This window comes from Geotrypetes seraphini, chromosome 5 (assembly GCF_902459505.1).
Source record: "Geotrypetes seraphini chromosome 5, aGeoSer1.1, whole genome shotgun sequence".
In the NCBI taxonomy this organism is placed as follows: Eukaryota; Metazoa; Chordata; class Amphibia; order Gymnophiona; family Dermophiidae; genus Geotrypetes; species Geotrypetes seraphini.
The window spans coordinates 251,800,538-251,826,992 of record NC_047088.1 but is presented as its reverse complement, the minus strand read 5'-3'; the positions used below and the strand labels follow the sequence as shown (position 1 = coordinate 251,826,992).

The 26,455-nt window shown below is 40.5% G+C and overlaps 1 protein-coding gene across 11 annotated transcripts in view; it reads right to left on the bottom strand.

Moving 5' to 3' along the window:
• Window positions 1–26,455, bottom strand: part of CLASP1 (cytoplasmic linker associated protein 1) — a 506,270-nt gene that overhangs the window by 5,923 nt on the left and 473,892 nt on the right. For all 11 annotated transcript variants that reach the window (XM_033944379.1, XM_033944384.1, XM_033944387.1 and 8 more), the window contains 4 exons: window positions 22,050–22,240; window positions 17,531–17,659; window positions 10,821–11,027; window positions 5,777–5,893 (listed from right to left, as the gene is read on the bottom strand). In XM_033944379.1, coding sequence (XP_033800270.1) covers window positions 5,777–5,893; window positions 10,821–11,027; window positions 17,531–17,659; window positions 22,050–22,240 — 644 coding nt within the window. The remainder of the gene's footprint in view (window positions 1–5,776; window positions 5,894–10,820; window positions 11,028–17,530; window positions 17,660–22,049; window positions 22,241–26,455) is intronic.

Below are 26,455 nucleotides of genomic sequence, written 5' to 3'. Positions count from 1 at the left end.
AATAAACGCAAGCAGAACAGAGAAGCTTCTACAAGTTTGCTGTACAGAGCGAGACTGAGGAAATCTAGCACAGCCAAGTGTGAGAGGATGAGAAGCTGAAGAATACATAAATTAGACTCTCTATAGACTTTATAGTAAAGGACTGATATTCCTGTTGCATTAGAATGGAACTTAAGATCGATGATTCCTTCCAATGATGGCACTAGAGATTGCTTCAGCAAAGACTGCAAATATCCTATGTCATTCCCATATCCCATGAAGGAATTATCTACTTTATTACACTTACTACACTGAGCTGTAGTAGCACAATCTGCCTGTGTCTATGAGTATGATCGATATTTTGTTCTAAAATGGCATTCCTGAAGTTCTGCTTCCTGACCTAACTTGGGAATAAGAGCCACAGACTTTGCTAATGAAAAAACATCAAGAGGTCTTCCCAAATCTTTGCTCCAATTTGCCATTAATGTCTGATAAGATTTTTGCGGGTAAGAGGTCTTGGAACAAAATTTTTGCTTTCCTATGATCCAAACCTTTTTCAGGTTGAGAGATGGGGAGGGGGTTGTTGGGGGGGGGGGGGATGTGGTGTTATATGGGGGCACGTTGAAAAACCCATTACGTGCCCCCTTTTTGCAATACTGGAGGGACCGGATAGAGGGAGTGGTCTTGGTTGTGTTATATGGACGGGGAGGTGTTTTGAAGGGGGGGGTGGGAGTTTTGTGCTGGGGTGATGTTCCTTCGCTAGTCAGGGTTTTCCTGTGTTAGGTAGTGCTTGTGGGGGTATTGGAGCATCAAGCTTTGGAGATTGAGTTCTATTGTATGTGACATTTGTATTGTTTTTTGAAAATCTTTAATAAAAATTTAAAATATATATAAAAAAGATTTTTATGGGTATAGAGAATCTGTGTGGGACAATCACAAAATATATTTTGCCCCAAACTCTAATGATAAATTTTGGATTGAAAGTGTGGCTAATTGAAAATAGGCAAATTGGGCAATCTAAAAGCTTTTAATTCCAGTGAACTTGCGTCAATCATGTACATGTTTCCACATGCAAAGCAAAATAAAATGATTCCATCTCAACTGCAAGATCAGGAATTACAGTAAGAATTAAACAATGAATGCTATAAATCTGCATTGTGACTGGCCAAGTAATAACATTTCATTTTCCCATTTCTGTAACCTGGATCAGTTGGGTTGGGAGCCAGTGCAGTGCTGCAATCGTGTCAGTGACTTCTGTCTCTCACTCCTGTTGCTGCAAGGAGGGTGCATTGCTTCAAACCTGCCTGGGTCATACTTCAGCGTGAAGATGGAAGAGGACTCCTCTTCCCGGAAGGAGGGAAGTTGAGAAGAGTGAGGATTGGGAGATAACGGCTGTATCAGGAAAGAGATGATCATTTTGCAGGCAGTGGGGAGAGCAAAAATAATGACCGTGTAGGGGGAATTAACAGGGAGAAGACGACTGTGCCAAGGTCCAGGGGACCCTACACAGTTTGATTTACCCAAGGCCTCACATCCCAAAGTTTACAGTCCCTTCTAAAGAAAATGTGCTCGGTTATCACTCCGGAGTAACACACACTATCTTCAAACATATCACTGGTCTCAGTTCTATCACCCTGCTAGATTTCACATGTTAGAGGGTGGTTTGGTACAGGCTTTTTTTATATCTTACAGCATCTGAAAAATTTATACCAAAGTAATGATTTGTGCCATCCTACAGAACTACAGCTGCTAGTTGCTATTAAAAATGGTTTTGTCATTTAACAGTTTTTGACCTTTAAAATGTGTGTTAAAAAAGCGCCTCTGAGCTATCAGTATCACAGCAAGAGCCACTGACCTTGGTAGACAGCTATTTCTTCTCAAAATATTGCAATGCTAATTTTATTTTTAGATCTTGGAAATAAAAATATCCTATCAATATAATGGGAATGGGACTTGCATACCCTTTTTTTTGTGGTTACGCATTCAAAGCGATTTACATATATAGAGGGACTTATTTTGTACCTGGGGCAATGGAGGATTAAGTGACTTGCCAAGGGTCACTTAATCTGGACATACAGAAATGGCTTCCAAAAAATACCTGAACCGGTGCCCAGATCAATAAGAAATCTGACAGATGGGGAGTGTAACCCTTGCTAAACACACTGATACTAATTACTAGTGCAGAAATAACAGGTTGCGCTTAAAAGGAATTATATTACCGTGACAAATATGAGGGGGAAAATAGTAAAAAAAAAAAAGTACAGTGGAACCTTGGTTTACGAGCATAATTCGTTCCAGAAGCATGCTCGTAAACCAAATTACTCGCATATCAAAGCGAGTTTCCCCATAAAAAGTAAGGGAAACTCGCTTGATTCGTTCCCACCCCTCCCCATCCCCTGAGGCCAGCGGCCCTGCTCTACCCCCCCGAGAACTGGCATTGCTCCCCCGCTCACGAAGGCCCCCCCCCCCCACTCACGAAGGCCCCCCCGCATGATACGCCATCCCCCCCATGATCCGGAATCCCCCCCTGCTCGCGTCAACCCCCCCCTGCCGTGATCCGACATCCCCCCCACACCCATCGCTTACCTCCCCCCCATCTGGCACCAGGCACCGGCACCAACGCACAGGACATGCTGGTGCCGGTGCCCGAAGATCTGTCGTCCTTTTTGCTGGGCCTTGAGCATCTGCGCATGCTCAAGGCCTTCGAGTTCCTGCTCTCTCCGAGATTCTCGAAGGCCTTGAGTATGCGCAGATGCTCAAGGCCCAGCAAAAAGGATGACAGATCTTTGGGCACCGGCACTGGCATGTCCTGTGCGTTGGTGCCAGGTGCCAGATGGGGGGTAAGCGATGTGTTCGGGTGGGTGGATGGGTGAGGGGAGGATGTTTCGTAGCCCAACGAAGATAAGACAAAATGCTTTTTTCAAGGGGAAACTTTCAATTATTTGTAAGTTATGAACAATCATGTCAACAAAAGCTTCAATTTGAAAGGAAGCTCTGGAATGAGAGGGCATAGGATGAAGTTAAAAGGTGACAGGCTCTGGACTAATCTAAGGAAATATTTTTTTTTTACAGAAAGGGTGGTAGATGCATGGAACAGTCTCTCGGAAGAGGTGGTGGAGACAGAGACTGTGTCTGAATTCAATAGGACCTGGGATAGGCACGTGGGACTTCTCGGAGAAAGAGATAATGGTTACTGCGGATGGGCCATTTGGCCTTTAACTGCCATCATGTTTCTATGAAGTAAATCATTAGAACCTGAAGGTAAAACAAAATGACTGTCTTCAGTTTGACTATGTGATATCTCTATATATTTAGAGGGAAGGCCTTCTTACCTTGTTTAAAAAGTCTATAGGCACTGCAATTGATATTGTGTCTGAGGAAGCTACAAAATTCCAAAGAGAGTTCCTGCAAGCTTATTTTGTCGTTTAGTCTCATCTGAAGTCAACAGAAAGAATTTCCATTCTCATCTCCAGAGCACAGGAGATAGAAGCTGGAGAATTATAGCACATGTGTTGCCTATGCCTGTATGGGTCGAGTTGCTTTGTAAAGGATTTTATGAGAAATAACTCATAAATTAAGTCTATAGGCTTTTGCGTAACACTAGCATTTTGATCTTTGGGCAGGCTTAGTTTGGTTTGCAAAAGTGAAGGAGGAATGAAAGATACCATAAATCAACTTTATAATTTAAAGCATTAGAGAAGGCATCAGTTTAAGGACTGCATTGAATGTAAACTTAATTTTTATTATAAACCACATTTGGCTCATATAATGAAAATGCTTAAGTTTTCACAAAACTTGAAGTGTTCAATGCAAAGAACAATTAGGGGCCTATTTACTAAAATGTGGTAAGGTTTTTCCATTATGATGCAGAACCGTAAGGATGTGCTGAGACTGGAGTCAGTCCAGAGAATGGCCACCCGGATGGTGTCGGGACTCAAGGATCTCCTGTACGAGGAACGGCTGGATAAGTTGCAGCTTTACTCACTCGAGGAATGCAGAGAGAGGGGTGACATGATCGAGACATTCAAGTATCTCACGGGCCGCAACGAGGTGGAAGAAGATATCTTCTTTTTCAAGGGTCCCGCGGCAACAAGGGGGCATCCGTGGAAAATCAGGGGCAGGAAACTGCACGGGGACACCAGGAAATTCTTTTTCACTGAAAGGGTGGTTGATCGCTGGAATAGTCTTCCACTTCAGGTTATTGAGGCCAGCAGCATGCCTGATTTTAAGGCCAAATGGGATAGACACATGGGATCTATTCACAGAGAAAGGTAGGGGCGGGTCATTGGGGTGGGCAGACTAGATGGGCCGTGGCCCTTATCTGCCGTCTATTTCTATGTTTCTATGTTTAACCTGCTAAATTTAACTCACAATAACTACAGAATCTCTGTATTAATTCATCTTCCCACAAAGTGAATGTAGAGAACAAATCTTTACCACACGTTATTTGTGCTGCAGTTCACATCTACAGAGGTGGCATTACAAAATGCAGTCCTTGTCTATCCTGCACTTCATTCCATGTTAGCTGTATCTGCAGCACTGATTTAACAGCACATGCTAACAGTCAATGCAAAAAACTACCTAAGGCTCCTTACACTTAAAACGAGAGGCTATTTAGAGCAGGATGTTCCACAGTATTCACTATTGGGCTCATAATCAAAAGCCAGCCTAAGTTGGCACTTGGACGTCTAAGTGCCGATAATCAAAACCAACTTTCTGGATGTGCAGCAGCACTTCTAAGCTGCTGTGTGTCCAGAGAGCAAAGGGACGTGTCGAGAGGTGTGTTATGGGCGGGCTTCAATCTGGATATACCCCAGCCATAATTAAAACTTTCCTTGACGGAACTTAGACGTTGGCAGTTAGACCTGTTTGAGTTGCGTCTAAGTTCCATAGAGATGCCTAAACTGACAAGAAGACCATTGGAGTATTTAAAGTCATGACACCCCCCCTTACTTCCTCTCCCACCACCCAAAGAGTGAAAAAAAAAAATCTCATAGGCTTCCCATCAGCTGATCGCAGCAGAAGGAATCCCCATCAGCTAAGACGGTTTTCAGGGGATTCCTGGTGGCTCAGCTGAGCCACGGAGCCCTACACCTGACATCCCAACATCTCCCGACACCCCTAATATCCCCCATATCCCTCCTGACATCCCGATATCCCCCTGATATCCTGTACCTTCTCTGACATCTCCGCCCTCCCCTATCCCCGGGCCCTTTCCCATATCCCCAGAATCCCCCTCCCCGTACCTTTGGGAGAGCAAAGGGCAGGAGGGAAGCTCACTCCCTGCTGCAATGACCAGAGATTCCCCCTTCCACTGCATCTTAGGATGCAGTGGGAGGGGCCGAAGGCCCTGACTGGCTTACAATAGTCCACTCATTCCTGCTCTGTACTGCTGCTCAGTTGAAACAGCTGCTGAGGCTGCTGCAGGAGGTCCTAGCAGCCATTTTGAGACTGGAATTAGCAGATGCAGAAGCAATCTTCAGACGCTGCTGCATAGGCTGAATCCAATCTCAAAATGGCCATCAGAATTTCCTATGGCAGCCTTGTGAAGCCTCATTCCTGTCCAGGAAGAGGCCAATAGACTACCAGGGCTTCTTAAAATACAGCTGGGAGGGCCAGATCTCAGTGAAGGGCAGCTAGGGGTAGGGGGGCGGCATGATGGTTTTAAATTAACACTAAGAAGCAAATTTTGGCTTTGGATTCAGTTTCAGCTGAAAGAAAAACCACCAGCTTTGTTCAGCCTCTAATATTCATACAAAAGTACAACATATAATGCAACTTCTATTATATACCATACCTTGCTCCCTGTAAGTTGTGCAAGGTGAGGCTTCAGTTCTTCTCCAATCACTGAATAAATTGCTACCAGGCAAAACACACTAGCTTTACGAACACTGCTTTCTGTGTTATCATACCCCTAAAACAAGAGAGAAAAAGAAAGTTCTAAATCTGTATATCGGTTATTCAAGATTATTTTCTTAATGGCTAATTGGCATTAAAGGGAACTTCATATTCAAAATTCAAGGATGCCAAGTGTACATTTATGAATGAAAGGAATTGTGAAACAGCACTGTGGAGAGATAAGCAATTCTGGGTGATAAATTTATCATTTTATACTTATATATACATAACTTTGTCCTAAATGTAAAGTACTAGAAAAAAATAAGTTACATTTACCTGTACATTTAGGCCCGGATTCTTAAAGTGGCAGCATAATCGGCAGGCGCCTGAAATCACATCGCCAATTGCATGTAAGATTATGGCGTCATTTTCAGAATTACAGCCTATGTTGAAGGTAGGGGCCAGAAATGTAGGTCTACTTTTCTGGCACCTACCTTCAACTCATAATTGTACTTAGCGGCGCTGAAAATAAACCCTGCCTCTTTTGACGTTCAGAGCCATTAAGCGTCTGCATAGACGTGTTTCCGGTGCCTACTTTTTTTTCCTGTAATTTGTTTTTAATTGGATTTTAACAGTGTGGTCATTAATAGCCAATTAGAACAATCAACTCAGGTGCCGAAAGAGCGCCTACCAGGGCCTTCCTAATGGCGCCACTTTTAGAATCTAGGCCTCTAAGCCTAATATCAGTATAAGTTGAACAGTAGAAAAGCAGCAAAGTCAGAGTCAAAGGTTTGGTGTTCGAAATCTACAATCCTGCTCCTCCCCTGGCCTCTTCTTCCACTCACTTCCTAGTACGACGATTCTACTCTCTATATTCTCCATTCGCTCATCTCCCTATGAACGCTATGATCTCTCCCACATGGTTCCACCATGCCAAGCATCTCCCCTCCCGACTTCCTACCTACTTCTAGCCCAACTTTCCTCTTTCTTCACCCACACATTGAGCCCACCATCTCCCTGTCCTGTAATCAAATTGATAAAAATGTACTGACTCCAGTGCCAGCTTCAAAATAAAAGCTTACAATATTATAATATATGGTAACTATATAATTTTACTCTTATATAGATTTTTTTGGTCCGGGATCTAAAGTACTAGTAAATATAAGTTAAAGCCTAATATCAATTCACTTTTTCTAGGAGTCAGAATTGAAGATTTGGTATAATGACTCCATAGCCCTACTGCCCATTCCTCTCTTTTTTCCATCCATATAGTCCAGCACCTCCTTCTCCCCCCCCCCCTCTCTCTCTCTTCCCTCTACCCCTATGGTCCAGCAGCGTCCTGTCCCTTCTCTCTATCCCATAAAAACATGGGATAGAATGAAGGTCCATTAAGCCAGCCCAGGATCCTGTTTCTAACAGTGGCCAATCCAGCTCACAAATACCTGGTGAAAACCCAAAAGAGTAAAACCGATTTTATGCAGTTTATCCTGGAAATAAGCAGTACATTTTCCTGCACAGGTCCTGGACCTGTTGGGCCGCCGCGTGAGCGGGCTGCTGGGCACGATGGACCCCAGGTCTGACCCAGCGGAGACATTGCTGATGTTCTTATGTTAAATGGCTTAGAGACTTTTCTTTTAGGAAATTATCCAAACCCTGTTGAATTAATTGTTTTCACCACACTCTATGGCAATAAATTCCAGAGTTTAATTACACATTGAGGGAAGAAATATTTTCTCTGGTTTGGTTTTCTGGTGTTTTTTAGTAGTGTCCCCTAGTCCTAGTATTTTTTAAAAGAACAAGCGATTCATGTCTACCCGTTTTACTCCATTCTATTGTCCAGCAATTCCCTGTCCCCTAAGTTTAAGTTTTTAAGTTTATTAAATTTGATAAAACGCTAATCATAAATTCTAAGCGTTTAACAATAAAAAAATGTAAAAAGGGGTCCAGTTAACAAACTATTAATGACATAACTTTACTTACATGAGACAATAGGATAGTGGGGAGAAATACAATTTGAAAGAAAGTTCAAGTTTATTAATTTTAATATACCGACCATCGACGAGCACCTGGCCGGTTTACAATGTTAAAAATGAAAGGTTAAAATAAATTATTATAAGGGGAGGGGAAATGTGAACATTAAATGGACAAATTACAAATACGAACATGAGCTTGAGGGTGAAGGGGAAAGGGAAAGTTAACAATTACATCATTAAAAAACAAATTAAAAAGAGAGGAAGTTATAAAATGGAAAAAGCAATTGCTTTGCAGAAAGGAAGTTATGATAATTTTAAAAAGATCTGGGGGCCATTAGAAAGTTATTGCAATGAGTGAACATCATTTTCCTGTTGGTAGATATATATATTTTTATTGGGGGGGGGAGAAAATTTGATTGTTTTTAATAAGTTTGTTTTTATTTGAATTAGGTTATTGGTTGTACTTGAAGAAGATTGGGTAGGAGGGGGGATAATTTTTATATTTTATGATTATTTATGTAAGATTTTCAAGTGATACATATTGTGATATATTGATATAATTTGTTACACTTGATGATGTGTTTAAAATGAATAAAGAATTTAAAAAAAAAAAAAAGAGAGAGGATGAGAGGGGGAGGCTAAAACATCAGGAAAGGGGATCACTTCTTAAAAGTAGTTCATATTTAGTTTGCTAGCTGTTGGAGAAGAAATATTTAAATGCTATGGTACGCGTCTTGGAATAAAAACGTTTTTAGTTTAATCTTGAATTTGTCGAGTGAATTTTCAAGGCGGAGTTGAGGTAGCATGACGTTCCATAAAGTTGGAGCTACAACGTAAAAATGAGTTTTTCTAGTGTAATAGAATTCTTTGATGGAAGGTATGGTCAGTAAATTCTGATCAGCCGATCTAAGAGTCCAGGAAGGGCAAAAAGGGATGATGAGTTTATCGAGAAAAGATGGGAGACGCAAAAGTTTGATTTTGTAGACCAGCATTAAAGTTTTATAGGTGATACGGTGGGTAATGGGTAGCCAGTGAGCTTCTCGCAGAAGAGGAGTGACATGATCATATTTCCCAACCTTATAGATAAGTTTGATTGCCGTGTTTTGAATGAGCTGCAGACGACGTAATTCTTTTTGAATAGTTCCGTTATATAGAGAGTTGCAGTAATCTAAATGAGAAATGACCAGTGAGTGAACGAGAGAACAATTAAGGATAATAACAAGGGGAAAGGGAAAAATCAATTTTGGTGTTGAAAATGAGCAAGGAAGGTCCCATAGGTTGATTAACAGTCATATGCATCTTTAAATAAGAAGCTTTTGAGGCCGCTCTTGAATTTATCTAAATTTTGTTTGGACCTTAAATATGATGGTAACGAATTCCATATTGTTGGGGCTTTCCTTGCAAAAGAAGAAGCCATACGGGTACTAATGATTTTTAGGGATGGGACATGAAGAAGATGCTGTGATGCAGATCTTAAGGTTCTCGGAAGATCATGTGGAATCAGGTTATTTATGAATAAAAGTGGGTTCCTTGGTTTTCATCCCTATGTTGCAGCAACTCCATATTCTCCCTATCTCCTCTACAACTTCCCTGTATCCCATCTTCCTCTCCCTCCCTAAAACATGTAGTTTCAATGTTCAGAAGGGCAGTGGCTCAAAGGGGAAGGTGACCACAGAAAACCCAGCCTGGTAACAGGAGATGTGGCTACACAAATCCTGACGTCTTTCTCCTTCCTGGGCTGTGTATACAGCAAGTTTCAAGTTTAATAAATATATGATTTATCGTCTATCTTAATTCTAAGCAATTGTACATAGTATGATAAAATCAGGGGGATTCAATAACAGCCGAGTAACATATTACAAAGACAGGGCAAACTAATGGGATACAAGAGGGAAAGTGGTGAACTACAATAAAATTAAGAAAAAGAGAACAAAGGGTAAAACAGGAGGAGAGGGGGTATTGTTCATACTGCCTGGCATCTTTAAATAAGAAACTTTTTAGAGAACCTTTAAATTTATCTAAATTTGATTCTTCCCTGATATTGGGGGGTAAGGAGTTCCAAATAAGGGGAGCAGTAACAGTAAAGGAGGTTATACGGTGGGTGCAAAAAGTCTTAAGAGAGGGGATGAAGATCTTAGAGTTCTTGCGGATATGTGAGGAATCAGTAGTTATCAATGAAGACTGGTTCTCTAGAGAAGTGGTTCCCAACCCTGTCCTGGAGGACCACCAGGCCAATCGGGATTTCAGGCTAGCCCTAATGAATATGCATGAGAGAGATTTGCATATCATGGATGTGACAGGCATGCAAATCTGTCTCATGCATATTCATTAGGGCTATCCCGAAAACCCGATTGGCTGGTGGACCTCCAGGACAGGGTTGAGAACCACTGCTCTAGACTACCCAGAAAGGAAGACAGCATTAGGGCTTGGATAGCGGCATTTCCCCTCTTCCCTGCTTCTCTCTCTCTTTCATGGTTTGACACTTTGTCCAACCCCCACAGTTTAATGTGTCCCCCTCACCCTAGTCCCCACAGCCTGACATGTAACTGTTGTAATCCAGGGTAACAAGTCACCGTGAGTGAAAACTATTTCAAACTAGCCCCCTCATTGCATGCACAGATTATAGTAGGGGTTTCCAACTTAAGTATTTGACCACAACTCAGGCCTGCATGCATAAAGTCACCATTTGTCTAATGATCGTCGTTAAACTGGTTGAACCGGTTTAGCGATGACATTATTCTGCAGGCTGATGTACTCAATGGCTCACTGTGTGCTTTTCCGTGTGTCCATTACAACTAGAGAATGACACCATAAAAAAAAAGGGAAAAAAAATAGTCTTCCAGCCCCGAACAGTTGAGCGGCAGGAGGCTGCTTTGGGACGTCCCCTGCCAGTGATCCAAATGGTCTTAACAACTAGGCCCCAGTTGGTTTTCAGAATTACCCCCTAAATGTTATATGTCATTTTATTCTCACATTAAGCACAAATTCCTTTATGATAAAGGGATGATATAATTTGTATATCCACTGTACCTGTAATAATCCAGGGATGATATCAGGAAGGAGCTGATGTAAGGATTCTTTGGAAATCCGCTCAATAACTTTCGTCTGCATTTTGATAGCAGCTAGGTTAATAGGATAATCTGCTGTCTGAATGATTGGGCACAGGACTTTGATGCACTGCTCAGGGTGGATGGAACTGGCCAAAGTGGAAGCTGCTTCCTCAGCTGCTCTAACAACCTAGAAAAGAGAAAACCAATTTATATCCATTAATGTGCAGTTCAAATGAAAAAGAGAGGAATTATGAAAGGACAGCTTAATCCACAGTAATCCACTATAAACTTTTATGGCTGATTTTGACTGACCCTTTGCGTGGTTTATCATGTGTTCATTGGCACTCTCCTATTTTTATTGTGGTTTTTATTCTTCTTTGTAAACCACCTGGACCTGTTTTGGAATGACAGTATAGCAAATGTGAAATAAACCATAAACCATACTGTTTGGTAAGGGAAGATATTTCTTTAACAAAGAAATCCCAACTTTCCATCTTGTCTGTATTAGTAGGCCAGGGGTAGGCAATTCCGGTCCTCGAGAGCCGGAGCCAGGTCAGGTTTTCAGGATATCCACAATGAATATGTATGAGATGGATTTGCATGCACTGCCTCCTTGAGATGCAAATCTATCTCATGCATATTTATCGTGGATATCCTGAAAACCTGACCTGGCTCCGGCTCTCGATTATAATTTAATTAGTTCAATAATTGTATTTACACAGTTAAGTCCAAATTACAAGAATGGCAGTCTGGGGCACAGGGAGACAGTGTTCAATAATGGAAAAAATTGAGATCTTTCATTCAAAAGACGCCAAACAATGAATTATTATTGGGAACAGACTGCTCTTGCACTGCAGGAACAAAATCTTGGCAAGTTATTTTAACACGAGGTATAGCTGTCAACCAAAGCAGACAGATTTTGAATCGGTGTTTGTGCTCAGGTATGTCACATTCATATTCAATGTAAAACAAAGTTGCTTACCTGTGATGAGGATTCTCTGTAGAAAGAGTAAAAATTGGAAACAAAAGTGAGTAATGTCATCTAAGAACATAAGAACAGCCCTACTGGGTCAAACCAATGATCCATCTAGCCCAACAGAGAGAGAGAGAGAAGCTTTCTCAGAGCTCTAAGATAACGTTACAGTTTGAGCATGTTCGGGGATCTTACAGGTAGCCACTCCCACGCTGGTACCTCACTTTGTAGATTAGAATTAGAGAATGACATGGGGAAAAAATCTGTCCCCGTCACTGCTCTGTCACCGGACCACCATCCCCTTCACTGCCCCATCCCCAAACCTGCCGTCCCCTTCACCACCCCATCCCCGCAGCATTCACCCTTCCCTCTTGCCACCTCACCGCCCTTCAGCGGCCCAAGAATCTCCCTCTCTCCCCCTTACCTTCGCGGTGTAAAGAAACTTAAGGGAAGGAAGGCGTGTGGGCACCGATCGCGCATGTGGCCCCTTCCCTCCCTCCCTACCTCCGGCCAAATCTATCTCCCTCCCTCCCCCTTACCTTCGCGGCGCTTTAGAAAAGAAACTGATGCAGGAGAAGCCTGCCTGTGCCGCCCTGCAGTCGCATATGTGTGGGCGGAAGCTTCTCCTCTGACAATTGTCATTTTATAAACACAAATAAAACACAGCAGGGTTCAACAAAACCCATCTCCCCTCCCTTTCATAAATATCTCCTTCACTATTGAGAAAACTGAACAAACCAAATTACTACAGAATGCTACATTTTCTACATCAATTGTATTTCCTCCCCCCCTTCCCTATTTGTGTCCATGGCCTGTTGGTCCATATTTACCTAGTATGTATTGTTGTCAGTCTTGCAGTTTTCATAGAAAAGTATGTTTTAATTGTTATATTTTTGTTTAAATGTTATTTTATACCTTGTACAATGCTTTGTAGTATCGAAAAAGCGTTCAATCAAAAAACTGAATAAACAATACATAGAAAAATCAAGCTAACAGAATACTTTAGTCACACATGGCAAGAATAATGTTAGGGGAGTGTAACTAGGGCAACTGTCCCCAGATCAGAGAGAGAGCCCTAAGCCAGCTGGAAGCTAAAGAAGCACAGCCTGAACTTTGCAGTCCCAAGTTATGTCTAATACCAGCTCTAGAAGGATACATATTTCAAATCTGAAATATTCTAATCACAAAATATAAAATAAATTTATTTTTTTTCTTTTTGTTGTCTGGTAATTTTATTCTTCAAATCACATTGGTCTCAGGCTTTGGTTTTAGGTTCCTTCTGTCTTCATCGTGGCATGGCTAATCTAATCTAATCTAATCTAAACCTTAAGTTTATATATCACATCATCTCCATGAGAATGGAGCTCGACGCGGTTTACAAGAACTTAAAATAGTGGGTAGAGAAGAAGAAAAAGGATTACTGGCTCCTGAAGGTAAAATAGGCGCAAGAGGAGCTGAGGAGAAGATGCTGAGTCTGATACGGACGCAATTTTTTTTTACCACAGAAGTAAGACTTTTCACCGCTCCCATGGGGCGGTAAAAGGTCTTGTCCCTATTCCCGCAGGGCGGTGAAAGGTCTTGTCCCCATTCCTGCGGATTTACTGCGGTGACCCATGGTTTACCGCGGTACACAGTCCCCATGTCATTCTCTAATTAGAATCAACTCTCAGGAAGGTGAACAGGTCTCCGTGTCCAATTTATCCTGCTGTCTACACAGAATCCCTGTTATAGGCAAGCAACTTTGCTTTCTCCATTAACAAACATAAAATCAACCATTTAGAAGTCATATTATTACTACTGGTTTCCAGGGTTTAACTGGGCACCACAAGTTAAAAGCTTAGATGCAATGCCAAGTGCTAATTCTATAATAGCATCTGGGCACCAGATAAGAATAGTCTTACTGGGTCATACTAATGGTCCATCAAGCCCAGTAGCCCGTTCTCACGGTGGCCAAACCAGGTCACTAGTATCTGGCCAAAACCCAAGGTGTAGCAATATTCCATGCTACCAATACAGGGCAGGCAGTGGCTCCCCCCATGTCTTTCTCAATAATAGACTATGGACTTTTCCTCCAGAAACTTGTCCAAACCTTTCTTAAAACCAGCTACGCTATCTGCTCTTACCACATCCTCTGGTAACACGTTCCAGAGCCTGACTATTCTCTGAGTGAAAAAATATTTCCTCCTATTGGTTTAAAAAGTATTTCCCTGTAACTTCAATGAGTGTCCCCTACATTTAGGCTTGTTCACTTATATCAAGTCAATAGCAGGCAGAAATGAATGTACCTTAATGCAGCACTTTAGTGTGAAATTTACAGTATTTTCTGTAAGTTATACACATAAATTTTGGGTTTTCTCATGCCTTGCCCAAGCTCTTCTCTTGTGAATGCTCACCTTGCATTTAAGTCACCTTGCATTTAAGTCACAAAAACCCACCTAAAGTCACCAGATAAGCACTGCAGACACAAACTACAGACCCCCACACACTACCCCTGTGATCACTGACACCACACCCCCATAAAAATATTAATCACAACTTGAAAATTGTGCCTCCAGATCATCATCACCTGGCAGCCTGGCATAGGAAAGCCTAGTTGTGCTGCACAGAGGCATCTTAAGTTGTCTTGGGGGTGGGTTAGGGACCCATGGAAAGGAGGACCCATGCCCATAGGCCCCTGTAATCACTGCATTGATATTGAAGCATGTGCACTCCCCTATACACTCCCAAAACCCTTTTGTACTGGCATAGAATTGGCTCCTGCAGCCATAAGGGCTATTGGGGTGGTAGATAAGTGGGTCTAGGGGATTCTGGTGGTGGTTTGGGGGGCTCACCATGACCTATAAGGGAGCTGTAGTGAGATGATGACATGGCTTCCTTTTTGTGAAGTTCACAGCAATGCCTTGTAAGGTACCCCACTATTTAGGTGCCATGTTTGGGTGTTCAGTCCATCACTTTGCAGACCCCTCCCACGTTCAACAGGGCTTGTTGTAGGCGTTTTTGACTTGGATGAAAAGTTGGACGAAAATGTGGTATAAAGATAGACGATTTAGCAGCTTGGATGATCAGATCGGCAGGACGTATACTTAGACGATTTTCGAAACAGAAAATAATTTGGACATATTTTTCAAAAATGTTTCCTAAGCTGTTTTTTACTTTGGACAACTTGCGACTTGGACGAAACGGACTTAGACGTTCCTTTCGTTATGCCCCTCCACGTGTTTCTATGCAGATCTGAAAAGGAGGTGCAGTCATGGGAGATTAGGAACATTCCCTATCGAATGCATGCAGTTTTATAAAATAGTGTGGATCTGTGTCCGATTTGTACACCGGGATTTACAACTGATTTCAGTTGGTGTAACTGCTTGTGCCCACTGTTGAATGCAGATCCTGGCGCTATGCACTGTTCTATGAAGGGTGCTAATTCCAGAATGCTGTTATAGAATACCGTTCGGTGTCGATTTTTTTCCCCGCACCAAAATTTGAACGTTATTAACTGAATCCATTCCAAAGTGTCTCCCAGCTGGGCCAGAAGAAGAATCGTCAGTGATGAAATGCAGTATATGATATCTAGAGGGCAGCAGAAAAAGGCACAGTTATGTTTGATTTAACCTTGTGAAGTTCCTTGACAAAGCCATTTTTACAGTTCTTAGGAAGGTTTATCTGAGTGAAACAAGGAGTGGAGTTTTAGTTTGCTATTAAGGTTTATCTGGGTGCAATGATGAATTTTTTCAGCCACCTCAATGCCTAAGAGGTTGACTGTTTGTTGAGCATTCGGGGGGGGGGTGTCTTCCATTTTTCTATATTTTCTTTTGTTACTTTGTTCATGATGAATTTAATGATATTTTCCTGGCATTTTGTGGATTTTTAATATGCATTTTGTTGAGATATAACTATTTAGTATTATTTTAAATGTTTTTTTAAATATTTCTGCAAGCAAGACAAAGTCAACTCCTGGCGACCATAGAGACTGACTTTCTCCAGAATATCCCGTCTTCTATTTGTTTCCAGTGGCTTTTGAATGGAGCATTCATTGTTGCTGTGATTGTGTCAATCCAGCTTATTGCTTTTCCTCTATGCCCTCTTTCTCCTTCAACCTTTCCTAGCATAATATGGCTGAAATATGATCATTTCCGTCTAGCCATGTGAACTTCTAGTGAGAATTCAGCTTTTCTTTGGTCAAGAACCCATCTATTTGATTTCTTGGCTAGCCATGATATTCGTAACAGTCATCTCCAACACCACAACTCAAATATCTCAATATTCTTTCTGTCTTGCTTTTTCATGGTCCAACTTTCGCACCCATACAGTGTAACAAAAAAATGTTGTCTGTATAATTAGAATTTTTGTTGACTTGAAATCCTTCACTGCAGTTGCTCCATGTGCTATCCTGAGGCAAATACCTCGATACTGGAATCTTTGTTGTTGATGATTTATCCTAAAAGGTAAAAACTGTCTATGACTAATATCTTGATCATCAATTCTGAAGCTGGCTGTTGCTCTTATTGTCATCAGTTTTATCTTTTTAGATTCTGTTTTTGTCTCCTTTAGTGTCTTAATTTTATCAATATGGACTTTTAAATCTTCTTCACTCCCTGATATCGTTGTACTGTCATCAGCACATCAGAGGTTGTTGATATTCCTTCCTTCAGTTCTGAAACCTCTTTCATCATCTTCTAATCTTCTCTCATTACATGTTCTGCATATACCGTACTGTAAGATGAACAAATAAGGAGAGAGACTCCTTTGCCAATTAGACATATTAGTGGTCTCAACTATCTCTATATATCCACATCTGCATATGTGTAGAGAAAGAATCCACATGATGTAGATATACACCATTTAATATATTTTAACTCTCATAATAGGGAAGTGATAATAAATATGCCATAAATGAGTTATGAATTCCAAAGCAACCCAAAAAAGTAAAATTTCCTGATGCAGAGTGTATGCTGCTTTCCGTCAGACTTCAAATGAAAAATTTCCCTTGAAATCTTATTTCTCTGTAGTCCTGATGCTGCTTTCTCATTGAGCAAATTATTTAGCTGATTTTTTTTCTAGCTGTCCTACTGCAGTATACTTATGCTGATTCAACAATGAAACACCATAACATTAGAGGTATAATAAGTAAATTATTTATCTTCAGCTCTAACTTGAGATGGCCCTTTCATCCACTATGAGCATATTTTAAACCTGCCCTTAGAGTGGAGGAAAAGAAATGCTGAAATATGCAAGTGTCAGAAGGCAGTATCCATCACTGAGTAATCAATTTTGAAAGCTACTTTGGGGGATGGGATGTATTATGAATTATATTGTTTGGAATAAAAAATAACCTGTCAACTTGGCAATGTGGTTTGGATAATGACAGTCTACCCGTAAAAAAATGTATTTTGATCTGTACCTGCGCTGACAATTACATAAAAATGAATTACTTTGGATTAGTCCCATGGTTGTAGTGTAGGAAATCCAAGTTTGTAGTCCCCAACTGTCAGGGCTGGAAAAGGAAAACAGGTCCTGATGCAAGAGTGGCCCCTGCTGGCCACTCAGTGGTGCTAATGGTACTCTTATACCTCAGCCCTCAGGCCTTAGCACTTCTTGCTGCCACCCAGTTTGGGAAGTAAATAGAGTGTCAAAGATGGAGAACTAAGGCCAAAAAAATTATTCGACTTTCTATCCATTTCATAACAGAAGCATGTAGAAACAAAACACAATGCATTTACCTCTTTGTGAGAATCTTTATGAGCTTCCAGAGTTTTCATGATAGTCAGCTCAGCATAATTTTTAAACCTCGCTGGTTGGTTCCTCAGAATTTCCCGTAGTACCCGCAATGCCAGAGCTCTGATTGAATACTGACAAAAAAAGTGGAAACTATTATTTAAACACATAAATCACAATCTGTCAGTTGTACTGCAAAACTGCTGACTTCCATTTGAGATCTATTTATCTCTCCTTAAACTAATACTAGAGCTTCCAGCTCGTGTGATTCCTCAAAATTTCACCTTTCCTTTCGAATTCCCCTGAACTCAGTATGGGAGAGCTGCAGTTCTGCATCACTGAATCTGGATCATCTACTTGAGGTGTTCTTAGAGATTTCCTCTCCTTATAGTTTATTATTTAAAGTCTTCACCCTACACTCACTGACCAAGGGTTGAAGGAGAATGTCTTCTAAAGCTGTTTGCTCTGAGTCCTGTCAGCCCCCGGGCACACAAGTTCACTGTGCCACAGCTTTAAAGCCTGAGCCTGGAGTTGGCCATCAACAGTACTGTATGTATTTGAATGAGTTAATTCTGCCATGCGTTCTCTCATGATTGAGTGGAGGAGTAACCTAATGGTTAGCGCAGTGAGCCGAGAACCTGGGGAACTGGGTTCAATTCCCACCTTGGCTTCTTGTGAGCCTGAGCTCTCCATGGCCCCAGGTACAAAAACTTATATCATGAGCCCAATAGGAACAGAGAAAGTATCTGCATATAGCAAAGGCAAACTTCTTTGGTTGTACCACTGAAAAGCAGTATATCAAATCCATGACCCTTTTGTAACCTAAGAAATTATTTCAATCCGTTACTTGCAAAAAAAGAACAAAACCAAAAGAAACAAATATATTTCTAAAAATAGTTTTGGTTTATACATTTATACATCGTTATTAGCAAGCACTTCAACCCTTCTCACATGTAATCATGATCTTGCTATTGTAAAGGAGGATTGTAGGAATAAGCCCTAATGAAGGTTTGCCACAGAGAAACAGAACAAGATGTATAATAGTCTTTGATCCAAGAAAAAACGCTCAAAAAGAAAAGATATACAGCAACATTCCAAAAATAATCCTCTTTCCAGAAAAAAAAGTTCAGAATGGAATGAAAGGAAAAATCACTTATTGTACGGATGAATGAAGGTATTCATAGAATACATAGAATACAAATGCGCGCTGACAATTGAGAGCGGACAACTAAGCGCATGCCTTCAGCGCACTGCTCTAAAAGCTTCTTTAATGGGCTCCGACGGGGCGGGATAGTGTTGGCGCTGCCGTTGGGGCTGGTTTTGGGGGGTTGTAACCCCCCATTATACTGAAAATGTAACTTTTCAAAAAAAAAATAGGTAAAAAGTTACGTTTTCTGTATACTCCCCAACACTGCAGCGCGAACACTATTACGTAAAATGGGGGGATCCCCCCCAACACCTCCCGTCGGAGCCCGTTAAAAGAAGCTTTTAGAGCGGCGCGCTGAAGTCTTGCGCTCAGTTGTCCGCTCTCAATTGTTGGCACGCGTTTGTCCAGTCACCGATTTTAAACAACAAGGCCGATATTCAGATTGCGGGAGGCAGCCTGGATAATTCCTGTGGTTGATACTGAGCCTGGATATTCAATGCCAGGCCATTTCTAGTGACCGGATTTGAATATCCGGGATTGTCTTGGTTGCTAAAATGTTAAGTCGGCTATGCAATATTCAGCGATAACTAGCTAAACTTCTAATGGCCAAAAATAGGTGTGTGTTGCAGTGGTTAAAACTACAGCCTCAGTACCCTGAGGTTCTGGGTTCAAACCCACACTGCTCCTTATGACCATGGGCACATTAAATAATTGCCCCAGGTACATTAAATAGATTTTGAGCCCATCGGGACAGACAGGGAAAAATGCTTGAGTACCTGAATAAATTCATGTAAACTGTTCTGAGCTCCCTGGGGAGAACAGTATAGAAAATTAAATTAATTAAGCGGCCTATCTTAGGCGCTAAACTTAGCGGGCCAGCTTCTAAATATTTGTGGCTAGCTGGCTAAGTCATGAGCCAGTTAGCCTCTAGCCAGGACACTCAGGAAAAGGTAGCCAAGTATCTCCTGCTGAATATTAGTAGTTAGCTCGCCGAATGCTATTTAACTGGCCAGAAGCCATTCCTGGCCAGTTAGATTGCGCTGAATATCAGGCAGAATTTCCCTGTTCTCAACCTATCCTAAAGGACCACCTGATCAGTCAGTATCCAGGATATAAACAATGAAAATCTACAAGTATATATGCACAAAATGAAGAAAACACATGCTTATTCTTTGATAGAAACTGAAAACCAGAAGAGCTAGATGGGACCAGGAGACACTGTTTCATTATGATGTTCTTAAAGTTTTAAAAAATGTAAACATTTATTAAAATGATTGAAAATGTACTGCAGGCAAGGGAATGGGTTAAATATCAAGACAGATCATATCAAAATCTGGAAGAGCAGTGTTGTCCATTGAAAATAAGAACATTTTACTGACAAGAATAACCATGATGTGGTCACATCTGAAGAAAGAACCAGAAGTGCATCTACCTTATTATCACTATGTCAATAAGAGGCATCACTACATGTAAAGAACTTGGGGGCTAAACACAATAAACACGGTCCACTGTGGACCGATTTTTTGGCCAATTCCAAAACAGCGATTGATGCTCAAACAAGTTTGTAGGCAAATGACTTGCGCGGAGGTTTGCCGTAATCTCTGTTCGATCCCGTCCGACTCTCACACATGTGCAGAATCGTCCAGTCGATACAGCGACAATGTATGCATGTGCCAGATTTGCTCCATCAGTCATAGGCATGGATTATTGTAGCTAACGTTTAATGCTAAGAAATGCAAGGTCATCATGCATTTGGGCTGCAAAATCCCGAAGGAACAGTACAATTTAGGAGGTGAACAACTTATGTGCACGACAGAAGAGCGGGACTTGGGTGGGATTGTATGTGATGATCTTAAGGTGGGCAAACAGGTTGAAAAGGTGTAGGTGAAAGCTAGAAGGATGCTAGGGCACATAAGGGAGAGGTATGGCCAGTAAAAAGGAGGTATTGATGCCCCTGCATAAGACTTTGGTGAGACCTCATTTAGAATATTGTGTACAATTCTGGAGACCACACCTTCAAAAAGATATAAAAAGGATAGAGTCGGTCCAGAGGAAGACTACTAAAATGGTTCGTGGTCTTCATCATAAGGCATACGGGGACAGACTTAAAGATCTCAATCTGTAAACTTTGGAGGAAAGGCAGGAGAGGGGAAATATGATAGAGACGTTTAAATACCTAAGTAATGTAAATGCGCATGAGTCGAGACTCTTTCATTTGAAAGGAAACTCTACAATGAGAGGGCATAGGATGAAGTTAAGAGGTGATAGGCTCCGGAGTAATCAAAGGATGGTAGACGCATGGAACAGTCTCCCGGTAGAGGTGGTGGGGACAGAGACTGTGTCTGAATTCAAGAAAGCCTGGGATAGGCACGTGGGATCTCTCAGAGAGAGAAAGAGATAGTGATTACTGCAGATGGGCAGACTAGATGGGCCATTTGGCCTTTATCTGCCGTCATGTTTCTATCATAGGCGTACGTCACTGGAGCGCGTTGAAGGCATCAGCCGTAAAGTATTCTTGTCGCAAAGCGTTTTATAACACTGCTGTTTTTTACTTTTGGAGCTTTTGGAAATGAAAAACGAACAGGCGGTGTTTCTAGAACAGTTTTACGTTGTTTTAGCCTTCTCCCCTCTCTTTTATATTTTACGCTGTTAACAGGCACACATAAGACGTTCCTTCAACACGCATGCTCACAATGAGTATAGCACACATGTATATGTCCCTGCTATTGTAAAAACTGTATTTATGGTACAAATGTTATAACTATTATATTAATTTCAGGGCTGAACTATTGGTAAGACTTGTAAGCAACTGGTCTTGACCAGTTGCTTTTTTTTGGTGTATCACAAAGTGATGTTAGAGCATCAATCGCTCGGCATGAAATGCATGGCATTTCAATATTAATGACCTTATTTGCATGGCCGTACAGAAAACCATGCTGTGTGCCGTTTTCTGCATCGGGTCTCAAGTGCGATCGTTGCTAAATCAATCAAAACCACTTTAGCGAAGACTGTTAGACGATCACTGACTTTAGTGTATCTAGGCCTCAAGAAGGCCATGCTGCCTATCAATACGGCAGAGAGAGTATCTAAAGACAGGACAAATTAGCATTATAAAGCACCAATGTGAGGAGGTAAGCCAGATTAACTGTATTGTATTTCTAATTCAGATGCATTGGTATTCTAATGTCAATTCAATGTCTCTCTTGATTGAATGTTTGTGCAACAGTTTTGTATTTCTAAGATAACCTTTATTGTAATCCACACATTCTGTACTCCAGAATTGTAACTTTTCACAAAATGAGCTTCTTAATTTATAAATCGCCTTGAACCTTATTTAGGCATAGAGCGATCCAGAAATTGAAGATTAGATTACTTACATCCTTGTCACCCAGTGTTTCCAGCAGCAAAAGCAAAATGGTTTTGAAGTGTTCATCCCAAACTCCCAGGTTATCTTCCCTTGTGATCTTAAGCAATTCACAGAGGGCAGATTTCCTTTCTTCAACACGCTCATTGTGATTCGACAATTCCTTCAAAAGGTCAGCTACCAGATCAGAATGGTCAATAGAACCTTGGATAAAGTGAGTGGAATGAAAATTAAGTTAATATTTAGGGGGTCTTTAGGTACAACACAATACAATAATTCAAAGGAAAAATATATTCTGCAGAAAAATCATTTAAAAAAAAGATAAGGCTGTGTACTATTTTGAAGTGATGAAACGGTTATGGTACAGATACATCACATCCAACAATAACATCCTGATATAAAGTGGCATGAAATAGGTTATTTGGTACTAGGAGCTGGATAAAAGCTATAATCCCCTATCTGTAAGGAGTTAATTGACAGTACTCTTCAAAAAACACAATTCAAACCCAAAGACAATATTCTCATAATAGTACCAACCAAAAAATAGTTCTTGTGTGTTTCTTGACATATGAAAATTTGAACGCAAGGACAATGTATATAGCACAATTGATCAAATTGTTTGTGTGAATCATAGGACTTTTGTTAGAAGTACTGCCTTAGAAGTTCTGTAATTCTCAATCCTGAGGGAGTGCTGATATCAGAAGCTGCTTCTGATGGTGGATGGGAAGGATTTAAGAGCACTCATTTTCTGAGGAAAATATGCATTTTTAGAGCTGAGCCTGCATGAGAAGAAAGTTACTTAAATTAATTGATAGTGTTGACAGGTGAAATAATGTGTTTGATCAAAAGATTTTACAAAAAGGTGCTAGATACTGATCGGTGATGTTTATTTTTCGCAAGAAGAGTTAATTAGGGATTTACCTTGTGTGAAATTAATGCCAACCTTAGTAATAGATTAACTGCAGTGCTAATTCAGGTCACTGACATACTAATACTGTATAACATATACCAAAACACATTTAGGGGGACTTTAAACTGGATTAAATATTCCCATCCTTTAAAAAACAGCAACTTTAAATTGACAACTCTTACTTACTTATTTATTATTCACTTTGTTGTACAACATAATATAAAGAAATCAAAGAAAAATCAGGAAAATGCCATAGTAAAGTAACTATTAAATTTAGTCCACATTATTGGGACTGTCTTGTTCCTTAATGGGTTAGGAAATATATTTAAGCAAATATTTTTCATCTCTATCATTTCTACAGACAGGCAAAAAATTCTTTCAAATAAGTCACATTTATCATCATTCTTACGGATTGAAAATGTGAAACAAAAGAGTACAAAATCACCAAAACACAAAAATTCCCAGTGATGTGAACATGCATTCATATATTCATATTGATTACAGGGGTATCAGAGAGACCTCATGAGGTGAAAACACCGCAAAGGTCTTGTCTATCTTCATTTATCCCCTATAGCGTAATCATAGTTATATTTGTTGTTATTTATCATCAGCCATAAAGGTTAATTTTCTGAAACTATCTGAAGTACAGTATCTTTAAGAAATAACTGTAATTTGGATGGATCCACAAATATATATTTGTCACTTCCAAAGGTGACTAGACATTTGCAAAGGAATTTAAGAAAAAATGTAGCCCCCACAGCTAAAACCTTAGATATCAGCTGTAGAAACTTCCTCCTACGAAATTGTATCTGTCTGGCCACATCTGGAAACATTGTTCAGAGCTGACCACAGAACAAAGTTTGCTTCTTAGCAAAATACAATTTTAAAATTGTTTGCAGTTCCAATTCTGTCTGAAATGTGACTACTAAAGTAGCTTACCTAGCTCTATCTTTGGATGATTCCAGGAATTGAGAAATATTTAAACTATCAGGGGATACCAAATGATCCCACTTCTTCAGCAATGCTTTTGGAGTTTCTAGAGATGTAATAGATATTATCCGGAGAAAAGCTATCTACTTGAGAATATTGGAGGACATCCCTCATATACATCTTCAGGAGCTCCAATGGTGCCAAGAAATGGGAGACAGAAAAATTTCAGAACCTTAAGTTAGATTTTCCATTTTTTCCCATTGAAAATGTAGTGGTGTACTATCCTTAATATTAGATATTACTGAAGTTTGCAAAGTTGTAACTGAAGAATCCACTTTATCAAGTCTGTTTTCAGTTGAGATTGAGTTTCATGTTGTCACCTTTCTGTTGAAAACAGACACAATTTAGAAACAGTACTTTGCAAAGAAGTTTCTATTTGATTCTCCATTAACCAAACGTCTTGAAATGTAACTATCTCATCTAAAGAAATAGAGCTAGTATCTTATCCAGAAATCATTTGCACCGGAACTGAAAGTGGAGCAGTGATAGAATTTTTGCTCTTTCTTAAAGATTCCTATAGTGAATCCAAACCTATTATTTGTGAAGGAGATGAGTCTTTCCCTTCTTTGGGCTCAGACCCTTCCCTCCCTTCGGAAATTGATCCAGGTTGAGGAGGAGGTGACTGTTCACCCGAGGATAAGGAAACAGAGTAAAGACATGTATTTACTTTACCAAGATTGGAGACATCTACAGGGGGGACCAGATGTTTATCCACAGGCCCCTTTAGAGAGGTAGATGGTATTACTTTCGCTTTCCTCCCCATATCGCTCCAAAATAATTATCTGCCCCTGATTCCTCAAGGCTCTGAAGGGGTTCCAAAGGGGTGTGTTCTGCCACTTTGGGCATTCCCCTTCAGACATGCGCCCACGGATATGCGTCCATGGGCCACATTCCGCGGCTTGATGGCACTTGAGGCCTCAAAGGAACTCTCTTTCCAGCAGCTGATGTCAGCTGTTGTTCAAGGGGGGGGGGTGTGCCTGTCTGTAGCTGCAAAAGGAGCCCTCTGACTAAGACAATCCTCCAAGTTCTGTGGCTTGATAGCGTTTAAGAGGCCTCAAAGGACCTCTCTCTTCAGCAGCTGATGTCACAAAATACTAACACTTCCGGTTGTGGGTCTGAGCACTTCACATTATAATTTTATTATTTATTAGAATAAAGTAGTTTTGATCTGTGATTAAGGGGTTAGGTTATATGAATCACATAAATTTTGTATTTAACTCCCATCAACCAGAATACAAAACCTTCAAGAAAGATACCAAAACCCTACTCTTCAAAAAATACATAAAACCTATCTAATACGACCAATTCCTACCTAAACCCCACCTACCCACTCTACACCCTTAATATACTCTAATATGCTTCTAACTACCCAACTATTGCTAAAATGCCTCTATTTACCCATCACTTACCACCTTAAGATCTCGACAACTCTTTGGTAATTCTTATTACCCAACATTTATCACCTTAAGATAACGACAACTCTTTGATAATTCTTATGTAACTCTTATGACATCTCTTATGCTATTCCTGTAAATTTTTATGTAAACTTTTATGTAATCTCTGAAAACTTTTATGTAATCCGACTTGAACCGCAAGGTATTGGCGGAATAGAAATCACTAATGTAATGTAATGTAATATATAGAGAATATTCAATAATGAACATTATTTGTGTAATTGCTGTTACAGAATTGGCACACTTCCTGCTTTATCTTGACACTTAACTTTGTCCACTTGGTGCACAGACCACCTAGCACTCAGTGAACTAATCTGACCTCTGGCGGTCAGCATGGCAGATAGGTTGGCAAAGAAACAAGAAATTCAAGGATACAGCAGAGCAACCTTATTTCCAGTCTGGCAGTCCTTGTGCTGCTTTGATGCAGCACAAATACCTAAAAATGAGCATCACTTTGATATGGCAGAAAGTAATCCTGTTGCTAGGATCTGTTTTCCAAGTGATGCAGTATCTTCTTGCAGTAGGATCTCGCTAGGGGGGACATGTGCCCTCAAGGAAAAGATTAGGATTGCTGTTGAATCACCAACTACACTCAGTCAGAATGTACAGTATATAGCTAGGTGGATGGTAAGTATGAGGATATCCGGGTAACTTGCCTTTCTGGCGCAATGGTAGTAGACCTCATTCACCAACTAGATGGAATTATATTTAAGTTTTCAAGTTTTCTTTATTTTTGATATACCGTTTATCATACAGGTATCTAAATGGTTTACAATAATATGTAGTAAAAGTTGAAAAAAGAATAAAAACTTGGCTAAACTAAAAAAAAGGGGAAACACTTACGCATGAATGTACATGATACATAAGGAAAGGATGGGAAGGAAAAGGTAATAAATACATTTAGAGTGTGTTGGGGGAGGTATCAATGTACAAGTGGGTCCAACAAGAAGGCAAACCAAACCAGGGTTCTCCGTTTTGACTAAAACTAAATTTGAAGCTGAAATTTGCCACTAAGCTGATAGCATTGGCCTCCCCCCCTCCCCAGTAAAGAACTAAGCCACCTAC